The sequence below is a fragment of the Limulus polyphemus genome, unplaced genomic scaffold (genome assembly GCF_000517525.1).
Source record: "Limulus polyphemus unplaced genomic scaffold, Limulus_polyphemus-2.1.2 Scaffold2314, whole genome shotgun sequence".
Lineage (NCBI taxonomy): Eukaryota > Metazoa > Arthropoda > Merostomata > Xiphosura > Limulidae > Limulus > Limulus polyphemus.
In genome coordinates, this window is record NW_013667924.1 from 64245 (window position 1) to 83948 (window position 19704).

General features: G+C 36.4%; 1 protein-coding gene across 2 annotated transcripts in view; it reads right to left on the reverse strand.

Moving 5' to 3' along the window:
- Nucleotides 1–19704, reverse strand: part of LOC106466594 (T-box transcription factor TBX1-like) — a 39422-nt gene that overhangs the window by 4225 nt on the left and 15493 nt on the right. Inside the window, exons 3-7 of one of the 2 annotated variants that reach the window (XM_022394622.1) lie at nt 7989–8105; nt 7304–7460; nt 4171–4323; nt 650–713; nt 34–167 (exon numbers count right to left, since the gene is read on the reverse strand). In XM_022394622.1, the coding sequence (XP_022250330.1) occupies nt 73–167; nt 650–713; nt 4171–4323; nt 7304–7460; nt 7989–8105 (586 nt within the window). In that variant the 3' untranslated portion in view covers nt 34–72. Of the gene's footprint in view, nt 1–33; nt 168–644; nt 714–4170; nt 4324–7303; nt 7461–7988; nt 8106–19704 lie in introns of both variants that reach the window. The other variant, XM_013926888.2, reaches the window with a different exon arrangement.

Sequence of the window (19704 nt, forward strand, 5' to 3'; positions counted from 1 at the left end):
CAAGTAGAACCATATTAGTAACCTAGGACTCGCCTTTTTCCGCTTTGGTCACTGATGAATCCTGAGAAAGACTCAAAAGATGAATAGAGCTTGGTCTTTGTGGATTCCGCGATTTCTGTGTTGGCGGGAGTCTCGAGAGTATGTCTGAAAGTGCAGATGTAGCGGACCTGTAAAAATATATATTGTTAAGCAAAAAATGGCACGAAAACGAATTTTATGAATATTGGACCAAGAAGTATAAGTCTTAAAAGCTGTGTCCATTACAAATAAGAAGAAGAAAAACAAAAGATAGACGTAGTCATTAGCGTTTTATCAGCTCGTTTCCGTACAAAATTTCCACGTGGCTATTAATTAGACCAATTGTTTTAAAATTAGTTTCTTCATAACTTTATTTCTTTGGAAATGTTACCTTCTTCTTCTTTTAAGTTTTGTATCGCTACGTTTCTTTCATCCAAGCTTTGAATAAATCACTTTCATTCTATTTAAAACGTAGTTTTCCTCTCCTGTTTGTCACCAGGTTTAAGTATTCATTGGATACTTTGATATTATATACAAATTCTTAACCAGTTTCTCGAGAATCCCATGAAGATTATCTATTCTTTAGACAAAACTAAATCAAGACAATATTTTTTGTTTTACTTTACCAACTTTTGATCGTCTCCTTCTCGGAATCCCTTTGCGAACGGATTGCTAGCTATTTTCAGTTGGGTTATCTATAAAAGTTCAAAAATACCTCGTGCTCGAAACATGTCTCCTCTTCAACAATGTGATAGACATTTATCGTATACTTTATTCATACTTTAAAAAAAAATATTTTCTTTATGAAATGAAATTCCAAGTCTTACTCTTTACCGCAGGATTTAGTCAAGGTCTTGGTATCTACTATCTCATGGGAATAGGTGTATTATTGTCAATATAACTGTGTGTGTGAGATTAGTTCATGAATGTCACAGCAGGTGGAGGTGTCATCGAAATTCTGGTTTGTTTGTACTTAAACACAAAGCTACACAAGGGCTATCTGTGCTCTGCCCACCACGGGTATCGAAACCCGGATTCTAGCGTTGTAAATCTGCAGACATACCGCTGTACCACTGGGGGGCCGAACTTCTGGAGTTCAAGTTATGACGAAAGCAGTTTTGGTGAGTTCCATGAAGATTGTTTTTGACTTTGGAAGACTTGTTTGTTAAGTGTTCCATTTCGTTCTTTGTTTTTGTTTTCAGCGATCTAACCGTGTATACAGTCTTTTTTTATCTGTAATTAGTTCTTGTATTTCAAGATCTAATTAAGTTTTATTTTACTTTCCATTGTGTTTTACGTTAAATAGTTCCAGTCATTAAGATCAGTTTTGATTCGTTTAATTACTACACTGTATTTATTCGTAACCGTTTATTCGGCTTCACTGTTTTGCCGTATCAGCTATTTCGTGTTTTTTTTGTAACAGTTTCATCGCCGAGTCTTGTCTCTTTCATCTACCCGTCCCCCGGCGAGACAGTGGTAAGTTTACGAACTTAGAACGCTAAAATGCGGGGTTCGATTCCCTGCGATAGACGCAACAGATAGCATGTGATTCTAAAACAAGCAAACAAACAAACCTTCATCTAACCGTCAACAACTCATTATCCATTTTCTTTCCGCATACGAGACCATCGAGTACACATCGAATACGTCACAATATATTTGTAAAAATAACTTAGCATTGTGGGCTTTAAATGTATTACAGTGTTTTCAATTACAATAATGGCCGTTAGCATGCTGTCTTGTGCGTTGCATTTATTTATTTCTTTATATTTATTGGGCTTCAGTTTAAATTAGTACTGAAAAGGTTTAGTTAAGCCTTGTATAACTACCATCTTTAAACAGTTTTCAATGCGTACTTGTTTGCTGTTGGATGAGTTTTGACTCTTAAGGTAATGTAATAACAACAATGTATCTTTGTATTCGGAAAGATCTTTCACAGCGCCCATCACCAAATATCTCTGTGAAACTCTAGAAAGCGACACCTATCAACATTTTGAAGTTAACTGTTGTGTGTCTGTGTGTGTGTGATGAAAGAGCTTTGCGCATGAAAGCGACATTGTTAGTTCTTCATCATTATACAGAACAAGATCAATAAAAAGTACACGATTTATAATTAAAACAGACAAAAATCAGTCGTAAATTTGGATACTGCCAAAATTAACCACGAAACATGTGACTAATTCAGAGATTTATTAGCTTGTTCTCAATAGCTAACTTATGCGAAGGACGTACATTTTGTTCCAAAACAGTTTATTTTCGTTTATTTAAAATATATTGCATACATACACGCATTTAAGAATGGTACTACATTTGATGGTTCAAAACCTCGGTAACCAAACCAGGATTACCAACGCCCACGCACTGAACGCGAGACTTGTGCATCTCGGCTTTTTTTCTGTTTTTGTTGTTTTTTGCTTGTGCTCACACGCATTGGTAAAAAACATCTGATAAATTAACAGCTTGTGGTTGGTTGACCTGCCGGATCCAGGTCAAATTCAGCATTACGTCGATCCAGGAAATGCTCCAGATTGCACCATTTTGTTTCCTTGAATAAAGTATTTTTGGAGTGAACATGCCCACAAAACTCCCTATAGAAGATGAGGGTAACCAGCACTACACTTTTTCAAATTTTACTTTTCCAAAAGTCTCACTCAAACAGATCTCTAAAATTTGACAACCCTGCTAAAGATACTTTGCTAACAAATCGATTCAGTTACTATGGTGTGAAAGTCTTTTCTAAGCTTCCGAAGCATAGTTATAATCAAATATAGGCCTAATACTAACGTCCAGTGCTGTTATTGTTGCTTTAGATTTCAGTTCTTGAGAGCTAAACATCAGCTAAGTATAGGCAAAAACTTAGCTGGGGCATAACTATTTAACAAGACTTTATATATGTATTGTTATGACAGCAGAAGTCACGTGACGCTGGTAACACGTCATGAGTTTCTAGAAGGATCGGGGAAAATCACGAATATCCTAGTATTTGCTAGACGCCCTCAATTTTTGTATATAAGCCCGGCAAATAAAGCGGAGAGAAGAAGTGACGGCATAGATTGGCAGATAGAGAGATAATTGAATCAAGTGAGCGGTAGTGACCGTAACTAAAATGCGTGAACCGTTGTGAATTATAGCATGTGTTTAAGTTAAAGTAACCGTGGACATTCTGTGTATTGCAAAGTTGTATTGAAAAAGAATAAACTAGTTTTATTTAAGAAAGGACTTGTATCGCTGAAGTTCCCTGGGAAGAATCTATACCGGAAATTAACAAACGACTAGAGACGTAACAGTATAATGTAAACATGAATATTATCTAAGAAGTTAAGTTGATACTTACATCAAATAGGGAGGAATGCGTTGGGTGGAGGATGGGTGTCAAACAATTTGGTAAATATTTTATTCTAGTATAATTTGTCTGTTGTGGTACCTAATATTGCCTTATTGATGTGAGGTTTTAATACCATAACGAGTGCTGGAACGCCAACTTCGGAAGGTTTGTTTGTTTGTAATTAAGCACAAAACTACATAATGAGCTATCTGTGATCTGCCCACCACGGGTTTCGAAACCCGGTTTCTAGCGTTGTAAGTCCGCAGACATACCGCTGTGCCACTGGGGGGGGGGGGGGCTCTTAAGGAGTTAAAGTTTTCTTACTCACTGCCCCCAATGGGGACTTTATCTTATCCATCTTTTACATTCTTCTTAGAGCAGTCACCTTCCCACAACTATCTGCAGGAAGTGAAGGGTGATATATATGTGGGACGTGGTGGACTTAAGCACCCATATCTTTTTTTTTTCATTGGCATTTTTTTCTTCATTTTATTCTCTATTTTTTATTTACATGTGATGCTTTGCGAATGGAGGTTAAAACTAATAAACGGTGTATCACGATTACTATGTGGGTCATACTTCCACAGTCACCTCTGAAAACCAGGACACGTTAAATTTGTTTTGATGTGCAGCGTTTTGTTTTGTATTATAAATACGTTATAAAGATGTAGGTGTATATTTATTTGTCTAGTATTATACCATCAGTCTATTAAGAAATAATACATGAATTATACAAAGATAAAATCCTGTAAGAGTCGAATTATAACTAAGAAAAACAATATTTGTAACACAAAATTTTGTGATGAATAATCGAAAAATTGGCTCACCCTGTGGTTTTGATAAGCTGTTACTGCTATGAATTTTGTCTCTGGGAATATAAACGTTTTGAAGTTTTGTGTCCGACTCGGATCTTCATTTTTAAGGTTTCGATACAAAACATGAAACCTCGGTTGATAGCGATGCATGGAATTCAAGATGATCTGCGTATAAACAACATACAGGTAACGATGTAACGTTCTAGGCCTAGGGCAAGCTAACAACACAGAGTCTAAAGTATCGTGCAAGTTAGTGTCGAAAAACCAGCAACAAATAAATAAAGAACTTCAAAGTAAAACCTGACTTACAAATTAGGCCTAAGGAAATTTTTTTGTAGACTTAATAAAAATATATTTGTTACAATAATGAACAGAAGGAGGTTTAGAAGTTTCAAACATAATATCAAAATACGGAAGATAGACCAATTGTTTTGTCGAAACATGTAATATATTACCTCCAAAATGAAGTCACTTTATTATGCTTATAAATTGTTGCTTGCCAACTTGTTACTATGAAAATAGGCTTACGACAGCTTCCACGAGATTTGGTATTGCAGGAGCGAATTTGATCTAACACGGTTTGTTGAATAATATTTTGGAAGAAGTACGAACAGTTCAAACATACAGATATATTACTTTCATAAGTAGTTTTATCAATAAAAAACAATTACAATATTTTCATGTGCTTCGGCTTCCCTGGATCCACTCCTGAGACACAACGAATACTGATGGTCGGAATCATACAATGTCCAGAGAGTTTTTGGTGGTCTCCAGTAGCGGTTGTCGGAAAGAAAGATACGCTACGGTTCGGAGCTGATTTTAGATTGGTGAACGCGGTAACTCGTGTTGACGTCTTTCCCGTCATGAACATATGAATTTCTGGACATGTTAGAAGATTCTCGTTGCTTTAGATTTGACATCAAGCAAGCCAAGCTGGATGATGAGAGCAGACCTAAGACTACTTTTACTACAAAAGATGGTTTGTAAAAGTTTCACCTCATTCCGTTAGCCTGTGTAACATGACTGTTACTTTGGAGAAGATAGTGGAGCTTACAAAGAAAGGGAGAAGATTCTCGTTTGTTCAACACTTTAGATTTGCATTGGTAATGTGATGTAAAAACCAAGAAAACTACGGACTTCTTGCTAGGTATTCATCACTACTTCATTAGCAGGGTGTGTGTAGAGACTCCATCTCTACCTACAATAGGATTGGGAAATTCAATTTCTGTGCACATGAGTGCAAATTTTCCTGGTTTTAGTTTGAAGCCTGCCTTTTTTGTCCACTGGAATACCATTCTCAGGCCCTCAGCCACAGATTTAAATGTGTAACCAAACACCAAAACATTGTTGACAAAGACCGAGCACTTCTCCCATTGCAGTCTTTTCTTTGTAAGCTCCATTAGCTTCTACAAAGTGACAGTCATGTTACACAGGCTAACGGAATGAGGTGAAACTTTTACAAACCATCTTTCGTAGTAAAAGTAGTCTTAAGTCTGCTCTCATCATCCAGCTTGGCTTACTTGATGCTTTGTGGCCAACTTCTCCAAAGTGGCAGCACCATTGTCTGCTCTCACTAAAACTGAGATGTACTTTGGATGGACTGAAGAATATGGAGAAGTATTCCAATCCTGGAGCTTCCTTTAATGGAGACTTCAGTACTTGTATATCCATGACAGGACAGTGACCTCCTATTGGACATTGGCACCAATGGCAGTGGAAATGGAAGAAGTGTTATCACAATTACAGGATTGAGTAGGCTAGCATATGCTAGTCATACATTCATGGGCACTGAATTCGGATAGTGTATGAGAAGAAAGAACTGCTTACAGTTGTAGTCTAAAACAGAGGGGGGGGGGTTCTACAGTCTTATTTTAATGTGGAATTTTCCATTTTTTAAATTTTTATTCTAGGTATGTGCAGTTTTCACACAACATGTGGTCAAGAAAGCAATTTAGTTGATTTTTGTAATTTGTCATCACTTGGAAATAACACACGGTCTGACCACGAGGGGTATAGCTATAAAGGTCGACAGCGGTGTCCTCCAATGGTAGGTGATGTGATACATCGAGGTTACAACTTTTCTTATGTTTAAATGGGAATAACCAGTCACGTGATAGTTCTAGTCGCTCTGGGTAAGTCCGATGGTACTAATTCAATTAAGTAGTATGAGATTTAATCAGTCTGGAACGTTGTCTTGAGTGAGTTGGAAATAAGTATGGATGGAGTATAGCCACCTTGAACAATACATGACTCCAATAAAGGTGACGGGCCATAGTTCAAAGATTTTGTTCACACGTCGTGCCCAGTCCACCTATTTCTTAACACAGGCTCAGTTTTGGCAGAACTCAGTATTACTTTGCAGCATATCTTGCCGAATCTTTTGTTGTATAGAGGACCTATTTGAGTTAACCTTTCGTAAAATCAGCCTCAACTGAAAATACCACAGCATTAGCTAAAGTCTTCAACCTACCTATCCAGCATTATGTTGAATTTTATTACCAGGCAAGAGTACGTGCAACTTCAGTTTTCAGAGTCAGTTTTATGGTAAAATACATGTACATAGGAACGCCAATTGTGGAGAGGCAGGAGGAACCCTCACCTCCCAAAAACAATAAAGTATCGGTTTTACACTTGTACTGCGCGTGCTGTTAAGTTGCAATACAATCCAACGCCAGGCCACAGGAAATTTTAAGCCCATGAACTTTTGTAAAAATCTTCCACCCCACTCAACACACACAAACATTGAACTAAGTTTCAAATGGCATTTCTATTTGTGAGTGCGAGACTTATCAATCTGAAAAAAAAATTGTAATGTATCAAGTGTAAGTTTTATTAAGTTTTCTAATCTAAGTTCAGGGTTAAGATATTCAAAAGTAAAGTTTACTTGAAATATTTGAAAGATTAAACAATTAAAAAAGTCTCCCTTTTATTTGTTAGTAAATCCATTATTAAAGTTTAAAATTTGAACAATTATATTTGTTAAACATTCCCCTCATTGGCTCAGCGGTAAGTCTGAAGGCTTATAAAGCTAAAAACCAGTTTCGATACCCGTGATGGGCATAGCATAAATAACTCATTGTGTATCTTTGTGCTAAATTACAAACAAACAAAATCTTTAAACATTTATTTTCTCAAAGATACTTACGTGGCCATTGTTATCCATTTGGTTATTGGTCAGTTTCAGTCTGTCAAAAGAAACTAACTGTTTCATCCATTGGCTGCCTTTAGCAGGAGAGTCCGGATGAACGTGAATCCGGGGAGGCATGACCGGATCTGCTTTACCAGACACCACCCACGTAGAACTGCATTGGAAAGACTAACATAAGAAACCCACATAATAACAGGAATTGTAAGCAGTCTACTGAGAAATGTGTGATCTTGATTACGTGTAAACATGTCACTTTTCCTAGACGGGCATATTCCCCAATAATACACAATATGTTCTCACAAATAACGATAAAAAAATACTTTGACATAAAAACAAAATCTAGGTTTCTTGAAGGTTGACTACAAACAGCCTGATTAGATATCTTTTTAAATATTGGTGTCCTGGTGATAATTGTTGATGTTAAATTCCAATCAAAGTTTATAATTTGATTGAAAACTCGAGCGTGATCCTATTGTTATAACCGAGATTTACTTTTGTTTTAAGATTTAGAGTGTATTCCGTTGATGGAAACAATTGCAATATATCACAGTGTTTTTGTTTTAGCTGACAATGATTTTTTTTGTGTGTGTTTAAAAGATATATGTTTATTTTGACAAATGTTTTGTCAAATTTATGAGAAACCAAAACCACTGTCTCGTAGGCAAAAGAAGGTAAGTCCTACCTTTGAAAAGAATACCTGTATCGTTTATCGTCTACAGGTACAAAATCCATCATCATCATATACTCCGCTAGAGGGTCCATACCGTGCAATTTCACTTGAAACGAAGGGAACATCCTCCTAAAAACCCATAAAAACGAACTTTCAATATTCAATGGCTTGTACAATACACTTAAACACTGCTCATAACAACAACAACAACAAAGAAGATAGCTCCTGTATATAATTGGATTATAAGACACAAGCTACAAAATTGAGCTTAGAATATATATTAGTTTTATCACAGGCTGTGATGTGTTCACCGCGAGGATCTAACCCCAATTTCTAGCGTTACCCAAGTTTACCTCCTTATACTTGGAAGAATAGAAAAAGATGTCTCAATATTTACCATTTGTTTTAGCACAAACTGCACACGGGGCTATCTGCGACGTGTCCGCCATGGGGATCGAATCCCGAGTTCTAGCTTTATTTAGACGAATACGGATAAGACATCTCAGTGTTTACCATTTCACTTCAACCACTTGGGTATCGCAACATTCAGGGGTTCTCTGTTGTTGCTTTCTTTCCTCGTTTTGCTTTCTACCAGTCGGATTTCGACCCCCTGTAAAGGGCAAAGCTAGGGCAGATAGCCCATTGTGAAATTTTGCGCTTGAACAAACTACCAGTCAAATGCACAAACACGAAAGTGATTCTTTTGCTACCCAATTATTATATAGTTTGTGTATGAAATATGGTCTGGTATCACATGATGGTTAGGGCATTCGACTCGCAATTTGCCATCACTGAACATGCTCGTCCTTTCATCCATGAGTTCATTATAATATGATGGTCAATGTCACTTAGACCAAGAGCTAGCAGTGGGGGTGTTAAATTAGGGACGTCTACCTGAGGAGGATATGGACGTCACCAGGTAAAACATGTCCCAGAAACACCGATGATGCATCAGTATTTGAGATGCCCCATCGGTCGTAAGCGGCCTCAGTGTCAAAACTTTAATTCAACTATTAGCACAACGAAAAAGAAACCAATTAGTATGTTTGAAGTCAGATCTCAAGAGGCTCGCGCATTTATTAAACCGGTGCTTAATAAACTGGTTTATTATTTGTCAAATAAATGCATTTATAACTGTACGCAGCTGAACTAATAGTTCGGAAGGACTCGAATCTAGATTCAAACTTTTTTTTTTTTATAGGAACGAAATGCTTTGCGTGTGTCGTAAGATGATTTAATCATTCCTTATCAAACTCCCCTCCCGGTGACTCAGCAATAAGTATGAGGGCTTATAACGTTAAAAACCGAGTTTCGATACCCGCGGTGGGCACATCACAGATAACCCGTCGTGTTGTTTTGTGCTTAACTACAAAACAAACAAACAAATCTTACCAAAGTTAAATTCAAAATAATATACAGTATCATGAAAAAAAATAACAATAGTTTTGTTTACCAGAAGCTCCATTTATCGTAGAAACGATTAAGAATAAGAAATAGCGGACAGAATAAAAAATTATCTTAATTTCAGGTAGTACACGATTCGTTGAAATACTTTTCTCATTTTATTAAGATTACTAAAAGAACTATAAACAATACCGGATTAACCAATGGGCCCCCCCCGGGACCAGTCTTCTAAGGTGGCCCAGAAACAAATTGAAATATGTTATTTGTTTACATTCTTATATGAATGGCTTTATTTTATATCTTCGCCAAAATTTTTGTTAACCAAGTTTTTATTGTTTTAGTTAAATTTAAACGATTCTATCCCTTCATAAAAATTCCATTTTTTTTTCTGGTGAGGCCTCCTGGCCCGCCAGTGGGCCAGCGGATTTACAACGCTAGAATCAAGGTTTCGATACCCGTGGTGGGCAGAGCAGAGATAGCCCTTTGTGTAGCTTTGTGCTTAGCTACAAAAAAAAAAGAAAAAAAGAGCCCTCCCTATGGATCAGTGGTAAGTCTGAGAACTTAAACGCTTAAAATTGAGTTTCTGTTACAGCGGTGTGTACAGCCAGTCGCTCATTATATAGCTTTGTGTTTACTAACAAACAGACCTTTTTAGTGGAAAATTGGATGAAACCTCTTATTGGAGAGCGGTCAGGCTTTGTGCGATGCATTTCTTATTTTTTTGGCTGATTAACATTTGTTTCACTATTTTTATCGGTTTCTTCATATTGATTTTCACATTGGTGCATGCATTTTATTATGAATTTGACCTACGATAAAGTTCATAACTGAAAAGTATACGATGAGGGTAGGGGATTGATCTTTTTTTTTCTAATCCAGAGTCTCAAACTTGATTAATGTGACGCTGCGTCTAGGTTTGTTGTTGGTATCAGTAATGCTGTTTTGTTATTTCTACCTCTGAAACGAACCAAATAGAAATATTTGTTTTTAATTTGAAATTTTGTATTTTTCATATTGCGAAACACAAGTTTATTTTCGGTTGTTTTTATTTTCTTAGTGCAAAACTACAAAATGTGATACTTGCATTCTGTCCACTGCGGGAAATCGAACCCAGGATTTTTAGCATGGTAAGTCCGTAAACGTACTGCTGATCCCCCCCCCTTTCATGACTAGTGTAAACTAGTAAATTTATTGAGGCACAATAAATTATGAAATTCTTGTAAACTGGGTGTCAAAAGGTGGTTGTAAGCACGTACTAATCCTTTTTCTGAAATAATGGTTACCTACAGCAATGACTAGAAGGCTGTATCACTTTGGCCCTGTGTCTTTCTTGGAGGGGTGTCAAGATGTGACATAGATACTTACACTCATGGTATGAGTTTGAGTTTTCTCCCCTCTATATTTTATTTGGAACAGGCAATGACGTACGTCTTTTGGATTATGGGATACTGCACACGGACCCTTTAAAGCAATAGAAGTTTAATTCTTAAATTGATAATACAATGATATTCAGTGTTCAGTCTTCGTTTAGAGAGATTGCAACATTTTTTTTTATATACATGTATCTTAAAATGTATTTTCCTGACGAAAATGTAAGCGTATTTGTATATTTACTATGTAAAATAATATTTAGTCTCTCTAATCGAACACTAAACACTGTGTTACATTTTACAGAAAAGCAGGATAAATGGATAAACAGTACATATGTATAATTAAAATGTTGACCTATAAACGTTTTTTCTTGAAATCTATTGTTTTTGTTTTACGCAAAACTGCACGATGTGTTGTTTGCGCTCTGTCCACCACGGGGAATCGAACCATGATTTTAGCACATTTGTCAGCTTACCATTGACCCACAGAGGCTCTCCTTGAAACTAAAACATATATATACAAATTCGCCACTTTTTAATTCACTTTATGTATTTGTATTTATGGCAAAGCTACTAAGGCTAATTGTCGCCGTCCCTAAATCTGAACTACTGACCAGAGGGAATACAGACAGTCAGCAGCAGCAGCACCACACCACCTACGATCCATTATAGGAATTAACTGTCACTATTATAACGCACCCACAGCTTAAAGTGCGGGAAATATTTTATGGTAAGTTATGAACTTTTTAATGTTGTCATTGTTTTGTATACATATATATGTTCATAATTGTGTGTGTGTGTGTTTCAAAGACAGGATACTTGGCTCTCCGCTATAATGGCTACTATAATTTCATTAAACTATCAGAGATGCACTAGAATATGCATGACAGCACATCAAGACTTCGACTGGGAGAATGGTGAATATGTAGCACGTGTTCAATAGAATGTAACGAAGGTGTAGTATACTTGTGGAGCACGTGATAACTGAACAAAACACACATTTTATGAAAATCACTGTCGCAGATAATTGTGTCTTGTCCAAACACAATTAATGTTAATTCGAAATACTTTGTAATTTATATTCTAATTAATAAGAACAAAATATGTTAAATTCAAACATAAGTTAGTACACAATTATTCTTCTCGCATACGTATTATACAGTTTCTTTCTTTGTTTGAAGTTAACCACAAAGCTACACAATGGGCCATCTATGCTCTGCCCACCACGGGTATCGAAACCTGGTTTCTAGCGTTGTAAGTCCGCAGACATACCGCTGTGCCACTGGGAGGGGGCGTATTATTTAGTTGTTTGAAGTTATGCACAAAGCTACACAATGGGCTGTCTGTGCTCAGCCCACCACGGGTGTCGAAACCTGGTTTCTAGCGTTGTAAGTCCGCAGACATACCGCTGTGCCACTGTGAGGGGGGCGTATTATTTGTTTGTTTGAAGTTATGCACAAAGCTACACAATGGGCTGTCTGTGCTCAGCCCACCACGGGTGTCGAAACCTGGTTTCTAGCGTTGTAAGTCCGTATTATACAGTAAACTGACATGCTGACATTTTGCAAAATTTAGTTCCCTACATCTGTAAATTGCTTTCGTAATTGATAGAGTACAATAATTAACTATTCAACCTATATATTAGATACTATTGGATTGTTATGCTGCCACTGTATTATCTGTGTCTACAAAGCACGATTTTCTAAAATATTGAAGTTTTATTTGTTAAAAGTTATCCTGGTGACATTATTAAACTAATACTCTCAACCTCAGACCTGGCAGTGAACTGGACGTTCCTCACTCTGTTTTGTCTGTTTGTTTATTTGAAGTTAAGCAAAAAGCAACACATTGGGCTATCTGTGCTCTGCCCTCCACGGGTATCGAAACCCGGTTGTAAGTCCGCAAACACACCGCTGTGCCACTGGGGGTGGGGGCTGTTTTTCTTTACTATATGGCAATAAGTTTCGATAAGGTTTTTCTCGTAATTTCAACTTTAGATTAGCTTTTACTACAAAAAACGTACATAATATAACGCTTCACTGCCACTCTCATTGGTTTTACGATTAGTGACGTCATCTTATGTAGTAGTAGTATGACTTGCATATGGAGTGATGATAACTGGAGGTTTTAAAATAAATGGGTAGTTTAAGAATATTGGGAGCGCGTGAACTATGGTGGAAAGAAGCATCATTTGAGAACAAACAATTCACCAGAAATGACGTTAGAATTACTCCATTCAAAGGCTTCGATACATGATGCAATTATTATGATAATTAGTTAATCGTAATCAACTTTTCATTTATGATAAGGTCTTAACGAGGTTCTTCAGCTCACCAGGGGTCAGTAGATTACACGTAACATGAACGTCAGACACTCAACAGTTATAGTGAGAAAGATCAGAAAGTACCCAGCTACACTGTAGAATAGCACGTGAACTTCGTACAATACCCGGAACACACACTCCAGCTGGTTTCGATTTCAGCCCTCTCCACCCCCAAAATCTATTTGTCAAGCATTATCACCTCTGTTTGACACTTGACAAATACGGTGGGAACGTACACTGGGAGACGTACTGTGTGTAATGATGTGTGCATACAATCCTTTATCTATCTATATATATATCATTGGTTTTACGATTAGTGACGTCATCTTATGTAACAGACGTCGGTCTTGTTTAACAAAATCTGCCTATATATATATATATATATATATATATATATATACATGTATATGCACACCCTCGCTTGTCTCTGTCCTCGATTTCTGTATCGACGAAAAAAGATTATTTAAAACTCCTTTATGATATCAAGAGTCTGGTGCAAAACAATGTCAAAATTGAGTCTGTTGCAAGACAATGTCAAAATTGAGTCTTGTGTAAAACAATGTCAAAATTGAGTCTGTTGCAAGACAATGTCAAAATTGAGTCTGTTGCAAGACAATTCCAAAATTGAGTCTGGTGCAAAACAATGTCAAAATTGAGTCTGGTGCAAAACAATGTCAAAATTGAGTCTGGTGCAAAACAATGTCAAAATTGAGTCTGGTGCAAAACAATGTCAAAATTGAGTCTTGTGTAAAACAATGTCAAAATTTGAGTTTGTTGCAAGACAATGTCAAAATTGAGTCTGGTGCAAGACAATGACAAAATTGAGTCTAGTGCAAAACAATGTCAAAATTGAGTCTGGTGCAAAACAATGTCAAAATTGAGTTTGTTGCAAGACTAATTCCAAAATTGAGTCTGGTGCAAAACAATGACAAAATTGAGTCTAGTGCAAAACAATGTCAAAATTGAGTCTTGTGTAAAACAATGTCAAAATTTGAGTTTGTTGCAAGACAATTCCAAAATTGAGTCTGGTACAAAATAATGTCAAAGTTCATTCGTCCATATAAACTCTCAATAGACTTGGCTCTGCATATGTTAACTAGCGAGTGTCTCTCAAATTCATTCATTATTTTAACTGTAGAATTGAAATCGTCTGCACAACTATTTATCGTTACCCGAATACATCCAGGTTTACACCACTCTTACAAACAGGATTTTTTTTTCTTTCATACAGTTTGGCAATTTAATCACATATGCACTATTTCAGATCAGTCATTAATATTAGCAAATAGTACTAAATTAGAGAGATTCTACTCACAAACCACTGGGCGAGCGACTTAGTAGAAACGCTTTTTACTTTTAGGTAAATCATTCTTTAAATCTATGAAGGATGTAGAAAAAAAAATTTCACTTTAACTCTGTGAAGTAAATAGCAAAGCAGTATTATGTTTTAAAATAAATTATTACTTAAATTTGTGGTGCGTATCGAAAATTACTGTTTATTTGTAGATAAAATATGTTGTCTATGTCCGTAAAGGACTTAAAAAATAATATCTTATTTTACTGTAAAATATTTATTTAAGTCTATGAATGACAAAGAAAGATGGTGTCTTATTTCCAGAAACTAAATTTTCTAAATTGTAAAATTTATTTCATTTCAATATTATATTGTGTTTTTTTTTTTACAAAACTGTCTGCAAATCAAAAATATTTTTAAAACTTTATTTTAAAAGAGTAATTTTATGGATGAATCGTATTTTTCCCACTAGGGGGACTAACGAGTGCTTTTTTTGTTTCGTTTATATATAGAGAGAGAGTTTTCATGGGATGTGACTTGGTAAGCTTGTTGGTGGCGTAGTGAATACCGGATACATAAATATTTATTTTTAGGCATAGGGAATGTATTCTCTAAGCCTAATCCGTATTTAGCACAAATTTAGCTTGTTGGTGACGTGGTAAATACCGGATACATAAATATTTGGTTTTAGACTTAGGGAATACATTCCCTAAGCCTAATCCTTATTTAGCACAAATATCGTTTTGTTTTCTTGTTCAGAGGACATTTTTTTTCTATGTCTGTAGACAATATAATAAAGGTATGTTTTATCGTTTTCACAAGGTATATATCTGTATATATTAATAACTTAGTAAAGAACTATCTCTATTTTCAGAAGTTATAAGTTCTTTAAGCCTATTGGCGATTTAAAAATATTTTTTCAGAAATATATATATATATATATGTATCCTAAACCTGGTGGTGATATACAAGGGATGTTTTTATAAACTCCAGAGGAGGGGTCCTCTTAATTTATTCATTTTTAATTGAATTCTTGTTTCTGTTTTCACATGATATGTTTCGTTTAATTGTTAAAACGATTTAAAAGGAATAAGTAAAAATATTTATTTGATTATCACAAGATCGTGAGGAAATTATTAAAGTAAATTAAGATTTTGGTTTTTTTTTAGAAATTATTGCCGGTTTGAATTTTGTTTATAATAATAATATCATTTTCTCCCCATGTAGGACAAACGTGACCCAGTAGCTAGTGTGCTGTACTGTGGCTCTGAGGATCCGCGATTGAAGCCCCGTTACCTCAAAATAAAAAACACGCACTCCGTACTTTGGACCGAGGGTGCGTTATAAGTGTGATGGTCAAATCCCACTATTCGACAAAAGTGGCCCAATATTTGGCAGTGAGTGATGTTGACTAGCTGTCTTCCCTCTAGTTCTGTCACTTAAGCATTAGGGCCGGCTAGAGCAGATAGCACTGGAGTAGCTTTGAGCGAAATTCAACAAACAAACAAATCTCTCCGTGTGCTCTTAGAACCCTTGTTATAGCCTGACGCCCCATTAAATAAACATATGTAAGAGCGTGATGCAGTACTGTATATAACCATATACTTACGATTGAAATACGTTAAACAAGCAAAAGATACTTGCGTATTTGGAATCTTTTACTTTTTTTTTTTCAAAACTTTATTGCTGTTTTTGTTTTTAGCCATGAACTGTGAGTTTACAAGAGAGAAATTTATAGCCCAAACAACACATCACTTGTTATCTCCCAAATCACTTGTTGTCTTTTAATCAATTACGAGCTTCTCCACCAGGAATACGAGGGTATATTTAATACTACTCAAGTCGACTGTTTGAAAGACTGTAGTTTGATGTGTGAGCTATTCTTAACATGTGGGTGTGGAAAGACCAACTTATGAGTTCACCAGAACCACCGGGTGCCGTAACCTTGACCTCAACTTTTCTTTACAAAGTGCTACGTTGTTCATCTGTTTAAGTAGACAGTTTCTTGTCCCATCGTAATTGTAGCAACCTCAACTTTTCTTTACAAAGTGCTACGTTGTTCATCTGATTAAGTATACAGTTTCTTGTCCCAAACTGTCTACTTAAACAGATGAACAACGTAGCACTTTGTAAAGAAAAGTTGAGGTTGCTACAATTACGCTTGTCCCATCGTAATTGTAGCAACCTCAACTTTTCTTTACAAAGTGCTACGTTGTTCATCTGTTTAAGTAGACAGTACCTTGTCCCAACAAGAACACTTTTAACTGGGACTCATTACTGTAACAAGGACACTTTTAACTGGGACTCACCACTGTAACAAGGACACTTTTAACTGGGACTCACTACTGTAACAAGGACACTTTTAACTGGGACTCACTACTGTAACAAGGACACTTTTAACTGGGACTCACTACTGTAACAAGGACACTTTTAACTGGAACTCACTACTGTAACATAATCACTTTTGACTGTAACTTTAATAATGCGCCCACACCTGAAAATGCGGAGCAAGTCCATGCACTGGCATCTTGCGGGCTCGAAACTTGGACCTTGAAATACACAGCCCAGTCATACTAGCCGCTATATAAGCCACTCCCAGCCCAGACCAATTTGTAAGGCAGGAGTTGACATAGAAAATAATTAAACAAATAAACTTTTGTTAGGATTAAAACTGGAGTAAAATACGGAGATCACGCATATTCTTACACTTGGTTTCGTTTCGTCGACACAGCAGGAGCACCTACCTATTAACGGTCCAAAACAATACGATCTCTGTTCCTGAAAGTAGAATCTTATCGGATGAAAGAGTTACTTTGAAGCTATAGCCAGTAAAAATGGGATCAGTTTCAACTGAATCGACGACACGTGACGTACGTTATCATTCTATGTCACGTACGAACGTGATTATCAGTTTTTCAGTTGAGTTTGTAAGTTTTTGAGAGCATACCACATTTCATCAATCTGCGTCAGGTTTTGTTATTTCAGTAGATAAGGCTTAACACATCAATCTTTCCCTTGTAACTGAACTACCAAGAAACGTTCTTTATAGAAACATTATCTCAACGCTTAGCAGACACTTTGTCGGAAGATGATGACGTCATGACAGTATATTCCATTTTTACTAGATTTCATTCAGTGTGTATGTTTATACGTAAAGCGTCCCTTATGCACAATACGCACGTGCGAAGGGTCTCTTGCCCAATCAGAGAACATTTTGTTTTTCCAAACCGAAATTTAAATGATAACAAATTGAGAAAGAGACAAGCAGATAACAATTTATCTTTTTTTCTTGAAGAGCTCAGCCCCAAACCCCACCCCTGGGTAAAATCGTCTTTTTTTTTCTTCTGTTGGCGCCCCTGATTAAAGGCTTAATACTTATAAACAAACCTTAAAAGTTGTAAAAAGAATCACTTGTGTTACATTCTACTTTGGATCACGTAGGAAACTTGTTTGTTTATTTGAAGTTAAGCATAAAGCTACACAATGGACTATCTGTGCTCTGCCCACCACGGGTGTCGAAACCCGGTTTTTAGCGTTGTAAGTCCGCAGACACATAGGAAACATCAACGTCATAGCACGAGGTATGACTGTCGGCACACTTTACTAGGTAAAGTCAGAAAATTAGCACGTGCGATTCTTCATCTTAACATTTCATTAGTGGGTCTGACCTATTATTGCGTGTGGTCCTCACGAGGTCATAAATGCCATAATTAATGTCAGTGTGAATAAAAAAATAGATAAAGTAATATAAAAAAATCTTATTATTTCATACTAAGATGACCCTTTCCAACTACATAGTGTGATAGTCCCAGTATCACTCACGGATAAACAACATACATAACTAAAACACGTGTCTCGGGTGACTCCTCGAGCCCATCATTGAGTTCTGAGGTCGAAATCCTCTTCATCCATAACTGTCCGGTTAAACTAAACATTCATGTCACTAGCAGGGACCTGTCTCCTGAACTGTGAGGGAGGAGGAATAGGACGACTGAAGTGGGTGGCATAAGCCACTCTGTCTAGTGGCGCTTGTGCAACAGGTGGGGAAGTTGGCGTTACTTTTCAACAAGCTTTCTCTCTCTCTCTCTCTCTTCTTTTTTTTCTGTCTCAGATACAAAAACATCTACACCGTGCAGCTGATTTAAACACTATATACCTTGGCTTGTTTTCACTTCTTAACACTTCGCGTCACCCTAACTATTGAAAAGATCACCAGGACAAGGAACTTTGTTTGTTTGTTTGTAATTAAGCACAAAGCTACACAATGGGCTATCTGTGCACTGCCAACCACGGGTATCGAAACCAGGATTCTAGCGTTGCAAGTCCGCAGACATACCGCTGTGCCACTGGGGGGCATATATATATGTCATCTATCTTCTATCTGTTTTTTAAATATTGAGCAAAATGGTACGTCATGCATACGATGAACTTTAAAAACAGGAAGAGATATATATATGTCTTAGAATATCATATCCGAGGAGGATACAAATAAAAAAAGACAAAACAAGAGCATTCAGAGAGATTCCATACCCTCGCCTCGCCGCTCCTTTTCGATATTACATGCGTTTATATTGGCTAACGTCAAATTTCACCTTCGAAAACTCAGAAAATCCTTCTCAGATCCAGAATGATCAATAATCCGGATCTTTTTCTTTTTTTTTTTGTAGTGTGATGAGGAGTCTCAACTCTAATGTGCCCATGACATTTGATACAAATCCGATCACACTTTACAGAGTTATTAACCGAAAACCGCCAAAATGCCCTACCTCTCCCCCCATTATAAAAAATGCTTCAAAGTGGTAGGGAATCCGGATCTAGATCTGAATGCGAACCAAATTTGGGGAGGACTGTCCGATACTGACTTCCCATCTTATGTCAGACTTTCATGTACATAGGTCTATTAGTTTTCGAGATACGCGCGCGAGGAAACACAGACACACACATGGACTCAATTGTAATACCTTCTCAGGGCGAGGGTAATTTGACAAGTTAAAGACAGTACGGAAAGTAGTAAAATCCAAATCTGCGCAACCCCATCTCATATACAGGCTTAGTTCAAAAATGAATTAACAGTACGTTTAATGTTTTCAGATTTTTATATAAAAGCAGATCTGGTTACAAATTTTTACACCAGATGGTGCCTTTTTTACAACATTACACGTGATTTTTTTTTATTATCAAAAGCTTCGTGTTAAATTTAATATATTTAAAGTTATATATCTTTATTATAATAGTGTATTGGTATAATTTAACCACATTTAATATATTTAAAGTTATATATCTTTATTATAATAGTGTATTGGTATAATTTAAACACATTTATTATATTTAAAGTTA